This window comes from Ammospiza caudacuta, chromosome 3 (genome assembly GCF_027887145.1).
Source record: "Ammospiza caudacuta isolate bAmmCau1 chromosome 3, bAmmCau1.pri, whole genome shotgun sequence".
In the NCBI taxonomy this organism is placed as follows: domain Eukaryota; kingdom Metazoa; phylum Chordata; class Aves; order Passeriformes; family Passerellidae; genus Ammospiza; species Ammospiza caudacuta.
The window spans coordinates 61,056,456-61,078,757 of record NC_080595.1 but is presented as its reverse complement, the minus strand read 5'-3'; the positions used below and the strand labels follow the sequence as shown (position 1 = coordinate 61,078,757).

Below are 22,302 nucleotides of genomic sequence, written 5' to 3'. Positions count from 1 at the left end.
AGGAAAAACCAGTATTAACCAGAATGGAAGTAATGATGCTGGAAGGCAGGCTCCAGTGAAGATAAACCCAGTAAAACACAAGACTGACATTCTAAGCTCATCTTCAGAAGCAGCTGTGTTCTATGCAAGGCAGTTAGCTCAGTGAACCCAACAATAAGAAGTGAAATAGGAGCCAAGATCTTACACCTAATATTTGCTCTTACTTTTAAAGCAATCTAGCAGAACAGGGCCTGCCCTTATGTCCCCAAGAAAACTGGAATTTTCATTTTCAATGAATGGAATTTTCACTTTCAATGGAAATCTACATAAGGTAAATATCTAAGTACTATAAATAGCTTACATTAACTAATGATACACATGAATGGTGGAAAAGGTGCCTCTGACTGGTGACAGGTGCCAACACACAACTCCCAGACCTAGAAGGTGATAGGCTCCTAATCACCAGAGATGTCATCAAACACAACAGAATAGGAGAGATGCTATTTACAGTTTTACAAAACAGAATAGCTCAAAGGTACTGTAACTTGAAAATCCTACCTCTTTTGCTATTGCAACTAATTTCTTACCCAAAATCTCTTATTCCAACTAATCTGTTAAGATCCAAAATTTAGGCAGCTACTGAAAATGTATAACCTTGTAAAAAGTTAAATAATAGATTAACTGAGTTTACTTTTAAAAATTGAACTCCAGCCTTTTGGAAAGAAAGAGTGCAATCTCAGTTTTGTCCTCAGTGCTACACAGATGAAAGTTCAATTATCACACACACAAGCCTACTCAACAGCAGCTATCTTTAACAAAAGACAAGTAACAACCAAATATGTCTGCAGGAGAGGATGACCACATTCCCAAAGCTTGAGTTAGAAACTCTCAGATAAAGAAGTTTGATACTACTAAGTCATACTTTACTATCACGTCATTTTCTTCTAGTTCGTTTTTGTGAAATTTTCTGTATGTCTTCACTGTAAAATCAACAGGCTTCATTCAACAGCTACTTTTGCTGCTTCCTTTAATTCCAATGGAAAGCACCCTACTCATTCCCTAAATGAACATAAATAGCTCACCACACTGTCATCTTGTCCTGTTCATAAATAGAGTACATTTGAGGAAGGACAGAAATGAAAAGGAAGCAATGGCTAATAAAAATAAAAAGAAAAAACAAAAACCCAAACAAAAAAAAAAAAAAAAAAAAAAAAAAAAAAAAAAAAAAACAACTTCAGCATTCTTTCCTATTTAAATATCTTACTGGTAATCCAAAGAATATTGGAATGCTAGGTGTGAAACTGTTAAAGATCTCCGAATTTAACTTGCAAGACAAACTTAAGTTGCATCAATGCAGTAGGCTGATCAAAGGTACTTAATTTATCTGCAGTAAAGAACCTCCACAGTATCAAAACCAACATACTAGCAGAAAACATATAACTGAAAAAAGTTCACACAACTACTACTACAAATTTAGAGATTAATCTTAAGCTATCTGAAAGGCCAGGAAGTTTTCCTGGACCATTGCTGTGCAGTTTGTACAAACACCAAGTTACAACAGATTATATACCAGAAAGACATATTTCCCTGAGGAATATATCATATATGCAACACTGAACATTGCTAAGGATTTAGAGAACCTACCATTAATTTGGTGATTTAGTTGACAGTAGGCCTTTGAGTGGCTAACTAATACAAAATTCCAGAATTAAGCTCTACCTGTATTTATCAGGGATACCACTGCAAGGAAGAGCACAGATTCTGGCCAAACTGGAGTGAACAAGGTACAAAAAAGCTACTTGACATGCACAGCAGCACACATTTGAGAAACACGAAAAACAACTTTAAAAGCCCTACCTGTTCTGTGTTAAAATTTAGGAAAGCATCATAAAAATTGCACCACACTTCAGCAGAAGAAACGTTTTTCTCTTTTTAACTGCAGCATGTTTTACATTATCTGCATTACTTATCTCTACTTGGAATACTTATATATATTTTTACTCTGAAAATTTATTTATTCCACATTTTCCTATGAACTCACATGGTGTCAGCCAAACTTATCTGATTTCCAGCACCATCAAAGATGAACTTGTTTAATCAAGACTAGAAAAAATTAAAGTCTAATATTACTATAATATGAAAAAGAGACATCCATATTTAGAAAATAACCTATATATAGATGTAATGTGAAACAGAACACTGGAGGCTCTATTCTCCATTGCCAAAATAGTTCAGAGACACAAACTTATTTATAAAAAGCTGCCTATATGAGTTTAGAAGCAAAATTGAATACAGTAAAGTACAGCCTATAGTTTTAGACAAGCTTTGGAAGACTTATCAGACGCAGATCAACATGAGAAAAATTTCATTTGCCAGCCTGATGCAGTGCATTCCACTCTGTCATGACCTTAGAAGCGAACTTGCTTCATTGCTTCATGTTTTTCTCTACACTTCACATTTACAGTAGCACCTGTAAGCACACACTTAGCACCTATAATCTTGCAATAGTTTGTCTGCGTACATATTATCATAAAAATAGCACCAAAAGCATAAAATTTAAAGCACATTTCTGCCTTGAAAAGTGTTTATCAAAGACCTTTGGGTAGCACTTTTTTCCTTTTTTTTTTTTTCAACTCAACCACAGTTACATTATCTTGCCTAGTGGACAACCAAAGTTAGTCATTTTCCTGTTTATGTGGGTCAGCAATAGGGAAGAGGAAAACATTAAAAATAGGAAAATGTGATTGTAAAACCACAAAAAGTTGCAGCAGGGACTCCAACAAGGAGTACCCAAAATAACTTCAACTCATATTTTGGAATTAATTAGATACAAAATTTCCACTTAGGGTGAGCTTGTATAGGCAGTAAAAAACATAGAAAAATAACTGAAGCAACAACCAGTCAAAGCTCTTGCATGTCTTGACAACATAGCATTACAACTTCTGCAGACACAAGTATTTTCCACAATAAAGTCAGCTAGTTTTCCAAGCTTTTGGTATTTTAAGCATTAGTTTCTGACAGTGGACTCATGAGTTTTCATTTTAATGGCCATTTTAACCATCACAAGTATAACAGAAGGGAGGAAACTGACACTTCACATATTTTTAAGTGTCCTTGCTGAAGACTGAAAGGCTGTGAACATAGAAGCTGAGGTGATGAAAAATGGGTGATATCTTGTCACCCAAGAAGAAAACAGTTCAGGTGTAAATAGAGGCACACAAGTGGTGGCATTTCTGTTATGTCTGATATATATGTGCCCTAATACACTAGACTATGGAACCAATGTGCTTTGTAACAATTCTGAATCATCCACAAAACTGAAGAAACACATCCAGAAGACTGTACAGACATGAAGTTTGCATTGTTGACACAAATTTTCTAGGGAAGGAACAGTATTTGTAGTGAAAGACCCTTAGCATAGACAGACATTGTGAAGTAATTTTGTGTTTAAAGCCTGCAGTTTTACACCATCCTGGCTTTTACTTTTTAACTTATTTTCTGAATTTTCCCAGGTTTCCTGCTAGCACTCAAGCTCCTTTCTACCAGTAGGTAATGTATTTTAGTCTGCTTCTTTTGCTCCCACTATTTTGGACTGGATATGCCACTTCTAATGTTTAGATGTCTTTCTAGTTTCTAGAACTGAAATGCACTAGTTTTCAACTGCGAAACATTCCCATGTCAGCATTCCCAATGGCATTCCCTCGCTTTGAGTACTCTTCTGGTACAACCTGAAGTACAGCTTCAGACAGGATTTACAATCTTTAAATTGGTACATGATACCACTACAGCAGCAGTGATTCACTCATCCTTAAAACAGGATTTTTAAAAAAATCTGACTCCAATCATACATTTCCAACACTCCAGCAATCCCATCTGAGAATTTAGTAAATTCTTCACTTTACCTTCTAAAGACACTGAGAAAACCAAGTTTTCTTGGTTGTTAGTTGATCTTTACTGTGACCTAAATGGACTGAGACAGGACACTGTAAGAACAAGTGGAGCTACGGTTTCCCCAGGATCTCTGGTTCTTCTGGAATCCCAAAGTTCTAAAAAGGACACAATCATTTTTAGTTTCATCCAAGTTCTCTTAGCTTCCAAGCAAAACACCCAATTTTTATACATGATACAGTCAACTATGGAAATTACTTTGTATTGGTTTACACTTCATCCTAACAAAAGTAAACCAAACTAGTGTTACAGGACCATGAAGGAAAACTCAGAAAAAGCCTGGAGTGTCACTTTTTCCAGTGTAGGTGTACAGTATGTATGAGGAGAATCTCAAAAATGTATTTCAAAGGATTTTAAAAAGCTTTTCATTGCTGGTGACACATTTTCCCCTGAAATAAGCCACTTCCTTTCTAAAACCCACACAGTACCTCTGTGTCAAGATTCAGTAACTTCGCAAAGTCTGTGTATATATTTTTCTTACCCAAAACACGGAAGTCTTAAATTCGTATTTACTTTCCATGATTTAAGATATATCATGTCAGATTTCAAACATTTCCATTGAGAAAAGAAAGCATTTTCTTTGTCACAGGCAGAATGCATAGCATATCTGAGTATAATTAAGTACAACAGGTCCTCATCTCTATAGCAGGCATTTGAGAATTGTAATGGTACAGAAAAGTTACCGCATCCAACTGAAGATGGGAATAAAAATTTCTTCTCAGCTACCCATGTATAAACAATGGATTTTCAATTCAGCAAAATCAAAGCATCAGAGCCTCATGTGATAAATGGCAGTAAAACATGAGGAAATATAAAGCTAATGAAAATATATTGTACATCACCGTTAAACTTCAGAAAGTTTGTTCTTCTTTGGAATTCTCCCTATAAATAAAATCCAAAAGTATCAGTTTGTCTGGTTTTGCTTAGGTTGTTTTAGTCATTGAAGGCTCCCAACCTCATTTGTCCATTAACCACAACCAAAAGTGATAAATGTTATCTGTTAAAGCACAATAATTGCATTCTGACACTTTGCACTAAGAAGTAACCACTATCACAACATAAAAAAGACAGAAAACAAAAAAGTATTTGTCCATGGAAAGAGAAACACGTATCATTCTGAACCAAAACCAAAGCTTTCTGCATTCAACTGAGTAAAAAGAAAGAGCTAATTACATCAAGTCACATTGTGATGATGTTGGTGTGATTTTTTCATTTTTAACTGCTACTGATGTAAAGCAAAAATAAAGGAAGACACTTATACAGGAGAGGCAAAAAAAAATTAGAAAATTAAAAGAAAAATTAACAAAATGCAAGGTAAGCACCTGCCAATTTTATTTGTTCTTTTTTTGAAACTGCCTGCACTGTATTACCAGTTATGTTAAAATTCTGAATAAATTCAGAATAACAGCATAAACCAAAGATACATTTCAGTGAAGAAATATCTGTTTCTCTATTAATATCTATTAACTGCTTCTCTGTAAGCAAAACAAAGTAGGAAATCCCAGTATCTACAAACCTAGACTTGAGACATGTGCTCTATTCCTAGATTATCTGGCATGTCATGAGTAAGGCTTTTCAGCTTCCTGTGCCTTACTTTCAACTTTGACTCTACTGTGAAGTTTATTTCTTATTAAATATTTATAAAAAATAGACCTGTTCTCGGTGCTATTCTTGAGAAATTACCATAAAACAAAATAGCCAGTGCCACCACAAAGACAGCTCAATTCTAGATTCCTTGCTGCCCCAACAACAACCAAACCAAACAGAATCAGTTTGCAGAGCTTATTTCCTGCAAGGACTGCACATTTACAGACACCTGACCTCTTTCTTGCTCAAGCATCACTAAAATCAAAAATCTTAATGTCATAAAGTGGTTAACAATTCCGTTAATGGTGCCTAAAAGGGAATAGAACCTTGCTCAATCACCAGTATGTGTTTGTTCTGTAACGCTAACACAAGCAAAAAGAAATGAAAATGTAGTTTAGCTAGAAAAAAAACATGCAGAAATTAAACGAAAATGTAGATGTTATTCACTGAGGGAACAATTTTCACAAAAATACTTGTCAGAAATTTGAATTTTAAGAAAGATTTTTCAGAGAACCCATACATACCAGCTACATTTCCTGAAACAAAAATCTTTGCTTGTCTTGACTATAGTGAGAACAATTTACTACAAGACTGTGTTTCAAATTGAAATCTCTGAATATCTAATACCAGAACAAAGGACACCTGAGAAATGCTACACACATCAAGAACATGTGTCACCAGTCAAAAAAGGGAAATCTGTATATTTTTCATGTTATGGATAAAGACTCAAATTATCAAAACAATATCCATCTTCATCAGCTATTATGTCCACACATCGCCAAAAATCACAAAATGACAGTGTATTCTGAGTTGGAAGGGAACCACGAGAACCAAGTCCAGCTCCTGCCCCTGCAGAGCACCAACCGCAAGAGTCACACCATGTGCCCAAGAGCATCGTCTAAACACCTCCTGAGCTCTGTCAGGCTGCTGCTGTGACCACTTCCCTGGGCAGCCTGTTCCAGTGCCCAACCACCCTCTGGGTGAAGAACCTTTTTCTTATATCCAGCTTAAACCTCCCTTAACACAACTTCAGGCCCTTCACTCGGGTCCTGTCACTGGTCATCACAGAGATCAGTGTCTGCCCCTCCTCTTCGCCTCATGAGGAAGCTGGAGACTGGGATGAGGTCTTCCCTCAGTCTCCTCCAAGCTGAACTGACCAAGTGACATCAGCTGCTCCTCATGCAGCTTCTCCTCTTGGCCCTTCACCATCCTCATGGCCTCCTTTGCATGCTCTCTAGTGGTTTAACGTTGTTATGTTGTGGCACCCAGAGCTGCCCCCAGCACTGGAGGTGAGGCTGCCCCAGCCCAGAGCAGAGCAGGACAATCCCCTCCCTTGCCTGGCTGGCCATGCTGTGCCTGATGGCCCTCAGGACAGGGTTGGCCCTCCTGGCTGCCAGGGCACTGCTGACTCATGTTCAACTCGCCATGGACCAGGACCCCCAGGTCCCTTTACATGGCACTACTCTCCAGCATCTCATTTTTCAGTCTGTATGTACTACCCCCAGGGCAGGATCTGACACTTGCCCTTGTTGACCTTCACTTGGTTGCTGACTGCCCAACTCTCCAATTTATTGAGGTCTCTCTGCAGGGCCTCCCTGCCCTCAAGGGAGTCTGCAGCTCCTCCCAGTTTTCTATCATCTGTGAACTTGCTCATTATCCTTCCAGTCCTGTGTCCAAGACATTTACAAAGATGTTGAAGAGCACAGGGCCAAGGATGGAGCCTCACTAGAGATGTCTGATGTCACCTCACTCACTATAAACCTTTGTGCCTGATCCATCAGCCAGCTGCTCACCCATCTCACAATGTGTTTATTCAGCTGCATGCTGGACGTTTTGTCCAGAAGGATCCTGTGAGACAGTCTCTAAAGCTTTACTGAAATCCAGAAAGATTATATCAACTGGATTCCCTTGGCTAACTAGGCAGGCTACCTTATAATAAAACAAAATCAGACAGGACTATCATAAAGCCACACTGGCTGTGATCACTGACTGTGCTGTCTTTCAGATGTTTTTCAATACCTCCCAGAAAAATCTTTTCCATAACTTTATCAGACACTGAATTGAGATTGATGGGTCTGTAGTTTCTGGAGTCTTCCTTAATACCTATCTTGAAAATCAGGACAATGCTCACCAGCTTCCAGTCAGCTGGGACCTCACTGATGATGAGTCAATATTTCATGAGCAACTCTTCTCTAAAATCTCCACTATCTCATTTACAAAAGAGTAAAATAATTTTCATTGTTTTCATAAGTCTAATTCTTAAGAAACGGTTCAAAGATCCTCTTTCAAATATCACTTTAATCTCTACAGACTACAACCATTTTACAGGTTATAGTCATCTTCTGGTCTTAGTACCAGAAACTTAGGGCAATGGGTTATTTTCTAAAGAAATCCTACCAACACTAAGCATACTAATCAATTATTTGAGCAAACTACAAACTACTGACATACCTCAGAAGTCACTCACAATTGTTTCTAATGGGCCATTTTTAAGCATGCAACATAACGAATCCACAAACCAGATAAAGAACCCTTCCATGATGACACTAGAAGCTGACGAGCAGCTTCATACAGATGGTTCACCTTAAGAATTACCTAAAATCACCAACTGCAACTAGCTTTTACTTTTTGGTAATATGGTGTACTTGAACAGACCACACAAAGGAGCAACTGCTGCATAATACAGCAGTAATAAAATAGAGACTCATTCCCATTGAACTGCATTGAAAGAGCAATTTGGGAAGACAAGTGTGATTAAATAAATAAATAAATCACCATTGGCTTTTTGTTTCCTCACATTGTTCTCCAGTGCAGATAGGTGACTCGGACTAATGTCATTTCTATCATTCAATTAAAAGTCTGGATGCAGTAAATTGAACATAAAATCTAAGTTCATTAGCTGTCTACATTTCAACAAAATGAAACAAAAAAAAAGAGTAAGATAACCATACAAATTCAATTCATCCCTTTTCAGCACTTTAGGAAGTTTACTACATGAATTACAATGGGATGAAATATTTTCTTGAAATACTGATCCATAATCAAACCTAATACAAAAACATTTTAAAAATCTGAGAAGTTGGGTATTTTAGATTTGAAAAATATGTGACTGAGTGTCTGTATAACCCTAGCTCGTGAATGAACTACTGCCCTTGTACAATGGCACTGTAATAAAGTACATATGCTTCATAAAAAGACAAGCTGTATCCAATATTCATACAGATCTTTTGTCCAGATAGTCATTTTTGCAGTACTAGTTTGCCTAAGTGCAGATTTTCAGAAACTGTTGTTTACAGAAAAATGTTTCTTAATGGCACAGTAAGGAAACAGGACAAAACACAAGACTGCAAAGACTACACCCCTGCACCAATTAGTGTCTTAGAAATAACATCTTGAAATACTGTTGTTCAGCAGTTCTAGAAATTCAAGCAGTTTGCTGCACATGAAACTTAAAATCTTGAGAACTGTCCAAATAGATTTTGCCTTACTTTCTCCAAAGGAATCTTCTGTGCAAAGAATGTGCATGCAAACCTGGACAAGAACTAGAGCCTGTTTCCACAATAGACATAAACATTACAGAACATTCAACTCTATTTCTATCAGGTAAGTTAACAAGAAATCGTAATTATCTCAGTCCTTTAATAATATGCATTTTATTTACATACATAAAGCAACATCCATAAGTCAATTTTGTATTAAAAATAGTCAGTAGCCATTTAAAAATTATGCACAAAATAGATTTGATGTACTAAACGCCTTAGGAGTACACAGTAGTACCTCTATGCAGTTTAATATTACCTTTTTCTGTTTATATGCAAACACAGAAAAGTATTTTGCAATGTTAATATATGAATTCCAAAACAAGTAACACAATTAACTCATACTAGCCAAGACAGTAGATGCAAAATGAGGGAGGGGAATTATATACATAAATTAAGAAAATAAACTCACCATGTCAAGCATAAAACAGCAGAATTACTTTACTAGAATTCTAATATTCATTAGGCACAAACCCTTCAGTGCAAAGGCCAAACACAGCTGTTACACAAAAATGCCCCATACCATATCATGCAGTATTCCAACACAAACTTGTCCTTGATACCATATACCTCATTCTCAGTAAATAATTAAAGGAATAATTAAGGAAATTATTAAAATACCTGTTAAATTTAAAAAATAAATATAGTGACACAATACTTTTTGCTTAGAAAAACAAAACTATAAAATTGTCTAGGCATGAAAATAAATCTCTGCTGAAAATTAATTGGAATTCAGGTTAATCCACCACTTAGGTACCTTCTCCAATGTTTAGCCTGCAGGTCTGTATCAATTCAAGGCTCACTTCAGGATTGCAAACTGAGGAAAAATCCCTCCCCTACTGTTTACACACTGAATAGCATATACTGCTACTTCATGACTACTAACACCAGAGTCAAATGCCAATGAAAAAGTAATTATATATGAAAATCTAGCTGCCTAACAAGATCCAAAGTTGTTTACTAAGGTAACAATCCCACAGTAAGATCCATGATAAAGATACAATGCTGATGTTCTTTTTGCCCCCCACCACCTGTTCCAATGGTATCCACAGAACTTACATTTAGTTGTATGTCCAGTTCATGCTCTAAAATGACAACAAATGCTAAGGAGTTTTATGCAAATAAGGGCAGCCAGGGGAATGAGAAAACAGACCAGCACCAAAGGTAGACAGAGGAAATAAGAAAATATTTAAAAGGGAAAGCAAAGCTGTTCAATTTTAAAAGACCCACACATATTAGAAATCTCTACTGACATTAATGAAGTCTTCTGGAGTATTTGAAACACAGGAAAGTAAAACCACCTACAAATATAACAGGCATGACAATGCCAAACTTTGCACTCGTATTTTATGTCAAAAACTTAGAATTACTCTGCTAGAAAAATACACACAATTTTGGGAAAAGTGAGCTTTACCTACAAACTCTGCTAACAGGACCCTTTGGTCAGTAGGAAAAACAGACTTGGATTTTTAAGCATGGGGAAGTTAAAGCTTGGATTAACTGCAGAGAAAGAGCTCACTGAAAAGCACTTCATATTTTTGACACAGTAGAATTTGCTATTATGACTAATCAAGAAAACAATCAGTAGTACAATCAGTATCCACCAGATCCTATAGAAAGTCTTCTCAAGAAATCAATTATGCTCCTGCTAATGAACTTATCAGATCATAGTATATACACTGGATTGTATTATTTAATCCTTTAAAGGAACTCCAAATAGGTTTGGATAGATTAACACATCAATTGGAACATAAACACTGCAGCACTGTCATTATATAAAACTTTTATTAATTAGGGTAAGAAACATTCATTTCATTCACAAGGTCAAAGATCACACTGGTCTTAGTCCTAAATGACAGATGCATCAACTAGACAAACAAGTAAAATATACAGACCATTAAATTTGTACCTGAGAGAACTGGAACATGTTTTATTTTATTTAGAAACAAAATCATAGTGCAATCTGAAGTCAGGAATAAACCTTAGAGTTTTGTCCTTTTTTTTGACCGAACATGCTCAAAAAAATTAGGTTAAAACTAGATGAAAGTCATATATACCGTTTCATACTAGCTGCCAAGTTTAGCGTAAGTTTATGAACATACATTTTTCGAGTTTGACAGGAATATCTCTACTGAACTTATTGCTGTTGACAGGAATATCTCTACTGAACTTATTGCTGTTCTGAATTTAAATTACTGGCAATGACACTGGAAATATATTAGATGTCATAATGTGTGCTAAAAGCAAAGTTAAAACATACATGCAGCTACTAATTTGAATACTAGGGCACCATAGCAATTCCAGAATGTTCTGATTTGGATCTTTCATCTAAAGATTCAAAGTAACGGCAATGTGTACAAACAGCAGAAGAGAATGCATTTCCATTTCTGAAGGAAGTTTTCATCAAAAAAGACAAGAGGCAGACGCAAACAGCACTTAGGCTTTGCCTTATTTTTTTTTTCCATTAAGCAAAGACTCTCATGCTACAGTTGAAAGTACTGAAACTTCAGCACTTCTCTGAAAGGCTTGAGAATAAACAATAGAATCCTAGGGAACCTTCTTATGAAATACATGCAGCATGTACATATCTATAAAATTGCTGGTTTAAAATGCTGGATATCACATTTTGATAGCTAACTGGAGTCACGGGGCGCAACAATTTAATTGCTTGCTCCCCTACAAGTTTGGTCCTATCAAAAACTACACATGCACTACCACAACCAGAACTGTCAAAACCTGAGGTCCTTGAGGCTTTTAAAAACTAAAGGCATTTCTGTTGTAATAGTGTGATCAGTATAAAGATAGAATAATGACATTGACTGGAAACATCCATTACAAGACTGGCAGTTTAATAACATACCTTTATCAGAAAATCTAACCTTAAGAACATTTAATAAAACAGTAGTAATATAAACTGAGGTTCCTGCTCCCCAAACTGTACACCATATAGCAAATTACTTTACAAAATAATAATTCACTGTTCTTCCCAATGAACTGTATCTTCAATACTTAAAGTGGTATTTCAAGAAGACTAATGGTGTTTACAGAACTTTGTACATGCATCTGTATAATAGAGTTCAAGACTCTCCAGAAGTTAAAAATGTTAAACTGTCAGTGAAAATTATGCAAAAATTAGGATATTCAGTGCAGCACTTTAAAAGTTCACATACAAATTTCTACCTATCAGCAAGAACTGTAATATGTCAATTAAAAAAATAATACAAAAAATCAGCTCTGGATCACAAATAGGTCCTATATCAATTCTTTAAATACAATTCAATAACAACACTGATGCCTTTTTTTCTCATTACTGTCTTGTAAAAGCTTTTCTTTGGTTAGCTTTTACAATATCATCAGGAGATGCTGTTTTGAAGTCAAATGGTGTTATGGCTATTGTAGGACCAGTTTCCTTAGGTTTTACATCTTGTACTTGTCTACTGTATAGGAAAGTTTTGTGCAGCCCAACTGTGCGCCGCTTATATCCTTTGGGAGGATAACGGAGGCACAAGGTTAAAGCAAAAGCTGAAGGTCTTGCACGCAGCGCCTTGATCCATGAAAGGGACAAATCCTGCCTCTTAAGACCACCATGCCCTTTCTTGGGTTTTCTGTTTGCTTTGGCAAAACCAGAACCTTTTCCTTGTTTTTCTTTTACAAGTTTCATTTCAGGACTTAAGGTATTTGACCGCCCTGCCACACTTTTCTCTGTAGATACACCTGCACTTTTTACAAGGACACTTAAATCAATGTTGGTTCCTTGGGAGGGCCTTGACTCAATTACATTGTGCATGGACAAATCCGTCCTTTGCTGAGTTTTATCTATTTCAATAGTCTCTGCTATTAAATCCGAGAGTGATAAATTCTCAACCTCCTTTACTGGACAAACTTCAGAAAGGGCTAGAGAAGACAAAGATCCTGTTAGCTCTGGCATCCCACCTGAAGTTTGGGGTTGACTTACTAGTTGTGATAATGATGAGGTTCCCAACTTCCTATCAGTGAGACTTGCTGTTGACTGGGTGAAAAGATCAGCCAAAGAGTAACAGTGGCTAGCACTGCTTTCCTGGTGCTCCTGAAGCAAGTCAGCCAATGATGTACTTCCAGATCTTAACACTGGCAAAGCAGCCGAAGAAAAATTTTCAAGTTCATTCTTTTTATTTATAGTATGACTGACTTCATTATCAAGAGTCAAGTTTCCTAAAGCACTTCCTAAACACGGAGGACTATAAAAACTTGCACTACTGTTACAATCAGAAGTTTTTGAGGAAAAAAAAGGAATGCTGTGTTCAGGACTCAGAGAATCACAAACCACATTCTGCATCAGCAAGGATTTCAAGTCCTGTGTTTCCTTGTACTTCAATGGGTTATTTCCTATCCTAGAGTAAACATCTTGACTGTCAGGAACCAAACTTACTGCATTAGCAGTTTCTGGTAGTTGCTTCTCTGCTTGTTTATTCAAAGGGGCACAAAATGATCCTTTACACAAATCATCACTGAAAACAGATGACAGAACAGGTGAAGAGGATTTCAATCCTTTCCTTCCACATGAAGTTATATTGGATTTTTCAAAATTTGTAGTTAAAGAATAAAGAGCCGAATCACTTTTGTCTGTCAAGTTTCCAAACCCAGGTTTGTTGGTGTTGTCAGCAAAACTGTCTACGCCACAAGAGAAACTGTCTGTATCAACACACATTTCTGGACAACAATATAAGTCTCCTTACCTTACAATAGCCAATAATTTTCAGATGGAAGTCCAGTCACAAGGAAATATCCCATTTTTTTAAAGTTGACAGCAGCAACAAAAAAAAAAAAAAATCAAGAAACATGAAAAGGCATTTAATTACTAAGTGTCATCCAAAGGTAAAGAATGTTCTACATGTAAATCACAGGTATCTACTGAAATACATAAAGAACTTTAAGAATCAGCAGAGAATGTCAGTAAAGACTACAAATATTTAAGCACAAATCAGAATAAAAAAGCTACTTAATAGACACTACCCAAAAAGGGAGATACTAGGGATGGGAGATGTCAGTTTACCAAATAAATAACAGAAGCACTAAAAATTTAAAGATGCTTTCTAAATCTAAAGACATGCATTAATTCAGTTAAATCATATATTATGAGAAATCTATGCTGAACTGCAGATGGTCCCAGCTTGAATTTAAACTGACACTGAAGTGTTATTTTGACTTCTCGCTCAAGAAAAGCTCTTTCCTTGAAATGTTTTAGAACACACATATAGTAAATCAGTCTTCTTTCATTTTCCAAGAAATTACTACTGCAATGGTAAGTGTCTTCACAGTTTGTAAAGCCCAAATTAAACTGTAGATAGAAATGAATCACCTTGAATATAAGCAATTAAATATAAGTATACCTTTTGTAGTCTTTGCTAAAATCACAGCATCCTTATTCTTGGTCTTCACATTTTGCTTACTGCCTTGTGAAAGCACAAGATCCAAAGCCTTTTGTACATCAAATTTAGCATCCAGGACTGCTTGCACCATTGTTTGCTCTGGTATGGACTCTGCCAAAACTTCTCTCATTTGATCAAGGCATGAATTAAGACGGGCTGAAAGAAACACATTACTGTTATAAACTGCCCAAAAATATGTCTTCAATGACCTAACTACTAGCACCACACCTCTGATTAGCAAACAGAAGGAAAAATATTACAATAAGGGTTAAAATGTTTAGAAATTAATTATAATCTCATTTACTGCCCTGACAGACTTTGTTCCCACACCCTCCCTGCAGAATATTTGACCTACTTCAGATATTTTAATAAATAATATATTACTGACTATTTATTAATCTAGGAAGTCTCAGTACTGAAATATGTTGATGTTGTAAAATAACTATCTTCATTGCAGGGAAGAAATACAAATAATCACCTTAAAACCATCCAAAGCAATACAGTAAATCAACATATAATCCCACTGAACAGCACATTTTAAGTGCTTACAGATGCTACAATTAACACCCAAAAGTAAAACAGCATTTTCAGGGTCCTCAGGCCTTAACAACTGAAAACCTGGATCAACACGCCAGGTTTCAAACCACCTGTAATCTTTACCTTTCCTGAAACTGTAATATATTTTTTGGCTGATAAAATCAATTTTCTTTGGAGTATATTTCTGCAACTACTACAAGCCTTTACTAAGATATTTGCTGCACAATAAGAGACTGAAAATTCACCAGGCTGCCACTCACTGGAAGCCATACAAACACTAAGGAGCAGAAGAAAATCTTCCTGAAATCCTGGTTTCTGCCAGTTCAGATTTTAGAAAACAGGAACTGAAGAACAGGAAGGCAGCCACATATTTTTATTTGAACACTTCCTGGAAGATGTTTAAAGAAGTTTGGGAATTCAACGCTGCACAATTCCTACCTCCATGAGGTTACTTATATTATCACCCTTTACCTGTAATTCAAATAACAAGTGAATCTTCCCCAGACATTTGCCCTGCAAAACAAGTGTGTGTAGAGCCCTGCACAATGTGCTGGTTGCTATTCTACTATCTAATACCCAACAAGAACAACCTTGTGAAACTCTTTGTAGCCACTCTGGCTACATCAATAATGTTGTATTAATGGCCAACACTACATACTGTATCAAACACAATAGGTCTAGTGAGACCACTGCTGTTTTCACAGTAGAAGTGGATATTTTGAGGTTTCTTTTCTCTCTTTTTTTAGTCCAAAATGTTACTTTCCTTCCTGCTCCAATACCAGATCTTAACTGACTGAGTCTGTCAAAAGCATTCTGCAAAGCCAGAGGACTGCATTGTCTAGATCACATGTACCATTACACTGGCTCATCCTTTCAAACTGCCCTCCACAGCTTTATTTCCTGCTGTAAAAACATGTATATTATTTCTCAATGTATCATATTTAACCATATCTCTAAGCATTAGCTTAACTTTTATCAATTTACTTGACATGAAATCCAAATTCTTTCTAATTCACTGTTCTGAATTTCCTGCAACTTTTTTGAGTACCAAATTTCAACACACTTTAGTCTGATCTTTTCAACATTTCAAAAACAATCCTGATTATTTTCAAAACATTAAAAACTGTACTAACTATTAATACTTAGGAAAGAGACTTGTGAATCTTTTTCATAAAGCAAGTAATTAGGCAATTAGGCAGCAAGTTTAAAAAACAAAAGCAAGTATTTTTTCCCCAGCCACTCAGTTCAGAACTCAGTTTGTAACATGGAACTCATGGCTCCAAGACTGAATGGAAACAAAAGTCTCACGAACTCAAAAGGGAAGGGTAAGAAAAGATTGTACAGAATACTGGCTACTCTTTCAAGGAAATTAAAGACTTCGAAAACCCCTTAAATACTGCTAATCTCTATAATTTGGAATACAAAGCAAAAAGAAATCATTTTAATACTAATACTCAGTTTATAATATTCAAGAGTGAAGATTTGAGCTGTCAGTACAGCTGTTCTAATGTCTCCACATAAAATCTCATTATTTCTAGTAAGAAACTAAGAACAAATTTCAGTGTATGCAACCAAGTTACAAGTAGTACACAAAAGGTAGTTATGAACTTGAAGAATGATCACTGAAGGTAGCTCTCTGAAGGGAATTATAACAAGATTCCAAAATTTTGAGCAATGTCAGTCAAGTAAGAAACATTAATTTAAGGCTATTCTAGTAAATCTTTAACTTTTGTAAGAGATTATTCTGATAGTTGTTTTCTATAATTACCTCTATCAACTTCAGTCAACTGATGAGTGGGTGTAAAACCATCAGCAGCAGCATCAGTACCTTCGTAGCCATATTCTTCATCTAATGGCTCAGCAAATGTGGCTGGTTTGTCTCGTCTGGAGTAAATAAACTGAGCTGCTGCATTAGGTAAAAAACGAAGTAATAAAAATAGAAGTTAATTTTTTTTCCTCCTTTAAAAGCAAAACATAACTAAAGTAAAGTAAGTTAGGATGTTGGACTTGCAGTGGTTTCAAGGGGGTGGTGAGACACTACTGTGTAATAACTACTAACTGAGGACTGCACAGAGCATACAACAGCTCATGCTAGAATATAAACAAGTTGCCATCACAGTGAAACTACAGGCTGGGCAATATCCTTGTATGAATGGAATGAAGTAATTCTGCAAAGTTCAGCATTACAAAAAAGATTATACTCCAGGTTTGAGAAACAGTATTTTCTATACAAATCTATGGCCTAATGTCTTCAGAACCTTACACCATTTTTGAATTTCAATTTTCAACCACTTCCAGTTTGAATTTTAAAAAGTTAGCATGAAATGAGCATGGCTTTTAAAGTATGCGACTATAATATGTGACTGTTAAATTAATGATAAGAATTGAATGGAGTTGAACACATCCTTTCTTTCTTGGAATTTCATTAGAAATACAGCCCATGAGTAAAAACACATATTCACAAAAAACTTTAAACAAGTGCATGGTTTCACTCTGATTTAGCAACATTAAGCGATATACAGCTAAAACTCCTTGCTGAACAAGAGCACCAGTCATTATATTTTCTCAGAAATGTGCAAATAATAATGTAAACAAATTGCCTTAAGCCATGTAATATTCTCCCCAGCTCTGAAATCCTCACAGAACGCAGGTGTATACCCAGAAGTAGCAACTTCTAGCAGCTGTTTCCCAAATGCATACATACCACTTCATATTCAATTGCCACAACTGAAGCAACTATTAAGACTGCTGTACAATCTACATCAGATTATTTTATAATTGAAGCTTCCACACAAAGAGTTCTTAGGAAAATTACTGTGCACAGCCAGGAATTGATTCTGCCATTTATCAGTCTCTACTTGAGCAAAAGGTACACATTGCACATTTTCATCACTGAAATCAACAGCATGGGAGAGGACCAGAGTTCATCTCAAGAAGACCGAATTATCTCAAGTTCCTGTGGCCAGAGGTCACACACTACTACATCACAGTCATGGTGGATTAGACCCAAACCAGTCACCTGCAGTAGCACAGCTTCATGTCAACACCAGCTGTACTATTTCCAGGGGCCATTCAGCTCTAGAAGCACTGCCACCAAATCTGGGGAAACCCTGAACTGATAGTCTTGCCAGAGACTTGACTGGAGAACACAACTTGATGGTTCTACAGCCAGGCTGAATTCAGCTGGGCTGAGCCACTCCAATTATGCCTTACCTGAGCACACAGCCTTTGCTGTATTTAAACCTACCCTGCAACACTGCAAACGCTGGAAGGCTGATTAGCTCCACGCGTTCTTGCATGAGAGGAACAGCACTGCAACCCACAATGAGACTCCCTGTCCCTCATGTACTCAAAGGTGTGCAGAAGACACCAACTACCAGGTGCACAATAACAACTGTTAAGCCCAGGTAGATCCTACTAACCACAGAAAAAGACACCAAATGTTTCAAGATGATCAACACACTCCCACGGAGCAGATTTTTACATTGACAGTTACATTACAACCTAGGGTAACACATATGTAGGACTCAAGATGTGGCCAGTTGTCTAATGAAACTTTCAAATTCCAATGCCTAACACTACATAACTGACTGTAACAGGATTATGGCCACTAGGCACTTTTCAAAAGTGTCACTAGCTTTTAAACTTTGTTTTCATTCAGAAATAAATATCAGAACAGGTATCAATGAACAATACTTGATAATTATTTGAACTAACCTGTTGAAGGAGAAATGCAATAATCATCTTCTACTGATTGGCCGTACACATCATCATCTTCAAAGTCTATGAAGCAAAAACAGCAAGATTAATCTGCACAATTTCTAAATAATACTACAATTCAAAGCATACATTTTGCACAAGGTTTTATGAAATGATGCATTTCCTGTATTCCAGAAATAATGCATTTCCTGTATTTGAGTGAGGTTCTGTTTACTTACCTAGGAGAGAAATAACCTTCCAAGTCCCAATAACAGAATTTTCTGACAATAATACAATTTAACATTTAATAGTCTATTCATTAGGCTGAGAATTTCCAAGATCTACCATACTTCACACCTCCTCCTTCAGCAGCTCCTTGGCCCTCACCGACTAAGTCCAACTTCCTACATTCCACAAATCTTTGCCCATGGCACTTCTCTTGATATTTTTGCTTGACCTCTCAGTCTTCACCCCAGACAGGCAGTTCAATTACAATTTCTACTTCAACAACTCAAGATCAGCATTTCTACTCCATTCCTATGCATTTCTCATCTTTCTTCTCTATTTTATGCTCACACCCATCCACCTTTCAAATCAAGTTCAGCAAGGTAAAAAAAAAAAAATTCACAATTCCCTTTGAATACGCAAAATTGTTTCAGGTAAAACACAAGTATCTTAAACAGTTACTTAAAGACAAAAATATTCTTTCCTCAGAAAAAAAAGGCATCAAGAAATACAAAGAGTAAGTTATGCACCTTTGTCTCCAAAAATGAATCCCAGTATTATGCCAATCTTAAAAAATAGTGTAATTTTCACTAAGCAATAATGAAATACATGAAAAGCTATTACTAAAGACACTACTGCACTTGGCAGCTTCACAAGTAACATCTATTCTTTATTGCTGTAAAAGGCAGATCACAGCATGCACTGACCATAAAAACTAGAATTTAAAATTTACATAAATTACAGAGAACACAGTAGAAGCTACTCTCTAGAAGCATTCCAGCTGTATTGTCAAGATATTTGCAGATGGAATATCACATTTGGTCATGATCACAATATCTCAGAAAGGAGAGGGGGGAAAAATGGAACATGGTCAAATAAAGACCAGAAGACCTAAAGCCTCAGAAGTCTGCCAATGAAAAGAAACCAAAAAATACTAAGCTAAATATTTAGCTTAGAAATGCGACTCATATTTGGGCATTACAGAACCACATGCAGCATTAAAAAAACCATACTGCATTTAATATAGAAGAAGACACAAAGTCTATTTCATTGGGGCCATAAATGATTCTGTGTGACTACAGAAGGAACATGTGGTACAAGGGTAAAGACCTGACACGTAACCTCACAGTCATGTTTCCAATAGCAAAAAGGAACTTAATAGCTACAGCAAATTACTGAGTATCTCAGCAAACTTATTTCAGAAGTCTGATGAGTGTATCAACACTGAAATTAACTATGCAGTGCACACTCAACTTCTCAAAAGCCAGCGACTCAGCTGAAATCAACATTTCAACCAATCTGTGATGAAAAATGGTCTCTAGAGGATGAAAAAATCAAGCAGTAAAATTCCCAGTATAGTTCTGGATTTTGCCTATATTAGGTAAATTTACACTAGCAGAAACTTCAAGGTGGGAACACACAGCCAGCACAGCTCACATGAAATTACAACTTCCAAGAAATTCCAGTATCAGAGTGCAAGACCCAATTTGTGGTACTATAATACATAAAAACCGTGTAGTCTGTTCACTCAACAGAAGACCAGGGACAGGCTGAAGCATTTCTTGCATTTTTTTAATAATCTGACAAAGTGAAGCAACAAAATTGCTGCTCTCACAAAAGGGCTCTTTAATATGAATGGGAAGTGTGTCCATTTCTCCACAACCCAAGCCAACCAAGTCTTTATTTTTATAAAGACTTTCAAGGAAAAAAAAATTACTCTGATTTATGGTTTGTGTAAGTTAATGGGCCCAGGGCACAAAGAAAGCTGCAGTACTGCAGGCACAAGCCAAGTTCTTATGGAAGAACTCCTTCATTCCACTCAAGAAGCGTAAGTAAAACGAGACAGGTGCCTGAAAAAGAGATAAATCCCTAAACGCACAACTCCATCGTTAAGAATTACATTTCTTCCTCAAGTAACAGCTGTTAACTCCGACGTATTAACATCAGCAACACTTTGCTAGAGTTGGGCCGTGAATACAAATTTTTAAGTTTTTCAAGACTAAAGATGATGAATTCAACCATACTGAGGCTTTTTCCAAGTCAGCGCCGCTACTAAAAAGCGGAGTCAACTTGGGCAGCTCAAGGCAGCAGCTGTGGCTTGAACCCCGTTCCAAGGGCACGCTCTCCCCGTGCGGAAGCTCCCGGGAGCCCCGGGCAGCAGCAGCGGGAGGTCCTGCCCGGCAGAGCGGCCACGTGTGCCCGACCCTCCCCACCCGGGCGGGAAACGGGCCGGGAACGGGGCGGGGAGAGCCTCGCCCGGAGCCCCGTCCAACCCCCGCCGAGGGGAGGTGAGGGGGCGGTTTTCCCCTCCCACCGCCCCTGACAGCCCCCCGGGCCCTCCCCTACCGCCGGGCGAGCCCCGCCACACCCTCCTGCCCGCGGCCACCGGCCGGCCCGTGGCAGGGGCACGGGCCGGGGAACGCGGAAGGACCGGCAGCTGCGGCGGGCTCCGCAGCTCTGCCACCAACACCTGCTCGCCATAACCGCTACCTTCGTCGTAGTTATATCCTCGGACGTTCCTGTGCCGGGACATGACGGCGACAGCGGCGGCCTCGCTCGCCCGCCCGTGGTGACGCTGGCGCGGCCGGCCTAGGTGGCCATGTTGAAGTACGGCGGCGCCTGGCGGAATCCCCTCTTGCGCAGGCGCGCAGGGCGCCGCTTCCGCCCTCGTGCGCTGCTGCGCGTGCGCACTGCCCGGCCCGCCTGGCTCGGGCCGCGCGGGGCTGGGGGCGGCTCCTGGAGGCGCTCGCGCCCCGCCCTCGCGGCGGGCCAGGCTGAGGCGGCTCGGGGGGAGCGGGGGGTGCCGGGCCTGGCGGGGCAACCGCGAGTGACGGCTGGGGCGGGGGGCCCTGGGGCTGAGGCGGGGCTGCCCTGCCCTGCGGGAGACCTGCTCCAGTTTGGTGCCTCTTCCAGCCTGAATAAAGGTTGCTGTGATTCTGCAGGGTCTAGAAGCATTGAGTTTGTCTGTAGTAGCTGTCTGTTTAGCAATGTGAGTTACAAGGAAAATCTAGATACGAGATGGCCCATTTTCCGTCAGTGTTTGATTCAAGACAAAAATGGGAAGTTTTACATGCACTCATGTAGCAAGTGTTTTAAAGCTTATTCAAAAACAGATGCATCATTGATGAAAAGAGAGCATTCTGTATAGACCTAAATTCACTTATTTAAACACACTTGAAGTAAGTGTCAGTGATCTGTGTAGCCCTACAGGAGCAAGGTTTTAAGTACAAGATCTTTCTCAGTCCTGGATCTGAAACAGCTCCAGGTGACCTGGCTTTTTGGTGACGAGCAGCCATTACAATCCAGGCACTGACTAGTGGCCAGGCTCAAATGAGCTGCTGTGGGTAAACGCAAGCTGTAATAATTAGCATTGCTGTTGG

The 22,302-nt window shown here is 38.0% G+C and overlaps 1 protein-coding gene across 2 annotated transcripts in view; it reads right to left on the bottom strand.

Moving 5' to 3' along the window:
* The window catches only part of HBS1L (HBS1 like translational GTPase), a 57,646-nt gene extending 36,097 nt beyond the window's left edge, over nt 1-21,549 (bottom strand). For both annotated transcript variants that reach the window (XR_009274540.1, XM_058801411.1), the window contains exons 1-4: nt 21,413-21,549; nt 18,716-18,781; nt 16,767-16,904; nt 14,423-14,617 (exon numbers count right to left, since the gene is read on the bottom strand). Coding sequence is in view for 1 of the 2 variants with exons in the window: in XM_058801411.1 (XP_058657394.1) it covers nt 14,423-14,617; nt 16,767-16,904; nt 18,716-18,781; nt 21,413-21,455 (442 nt within the window). In the remaining variant the exon portion in view is untranslated. The remainder of the gene's footprint in view (nt 1-14,422; nt 14,618-16,766; nt 16,905-18,715; nt 18,782-21,412) is intronic.
* Between the last annotated feature and the right edge of the window lie 753 nt (nt 21,550-22,302).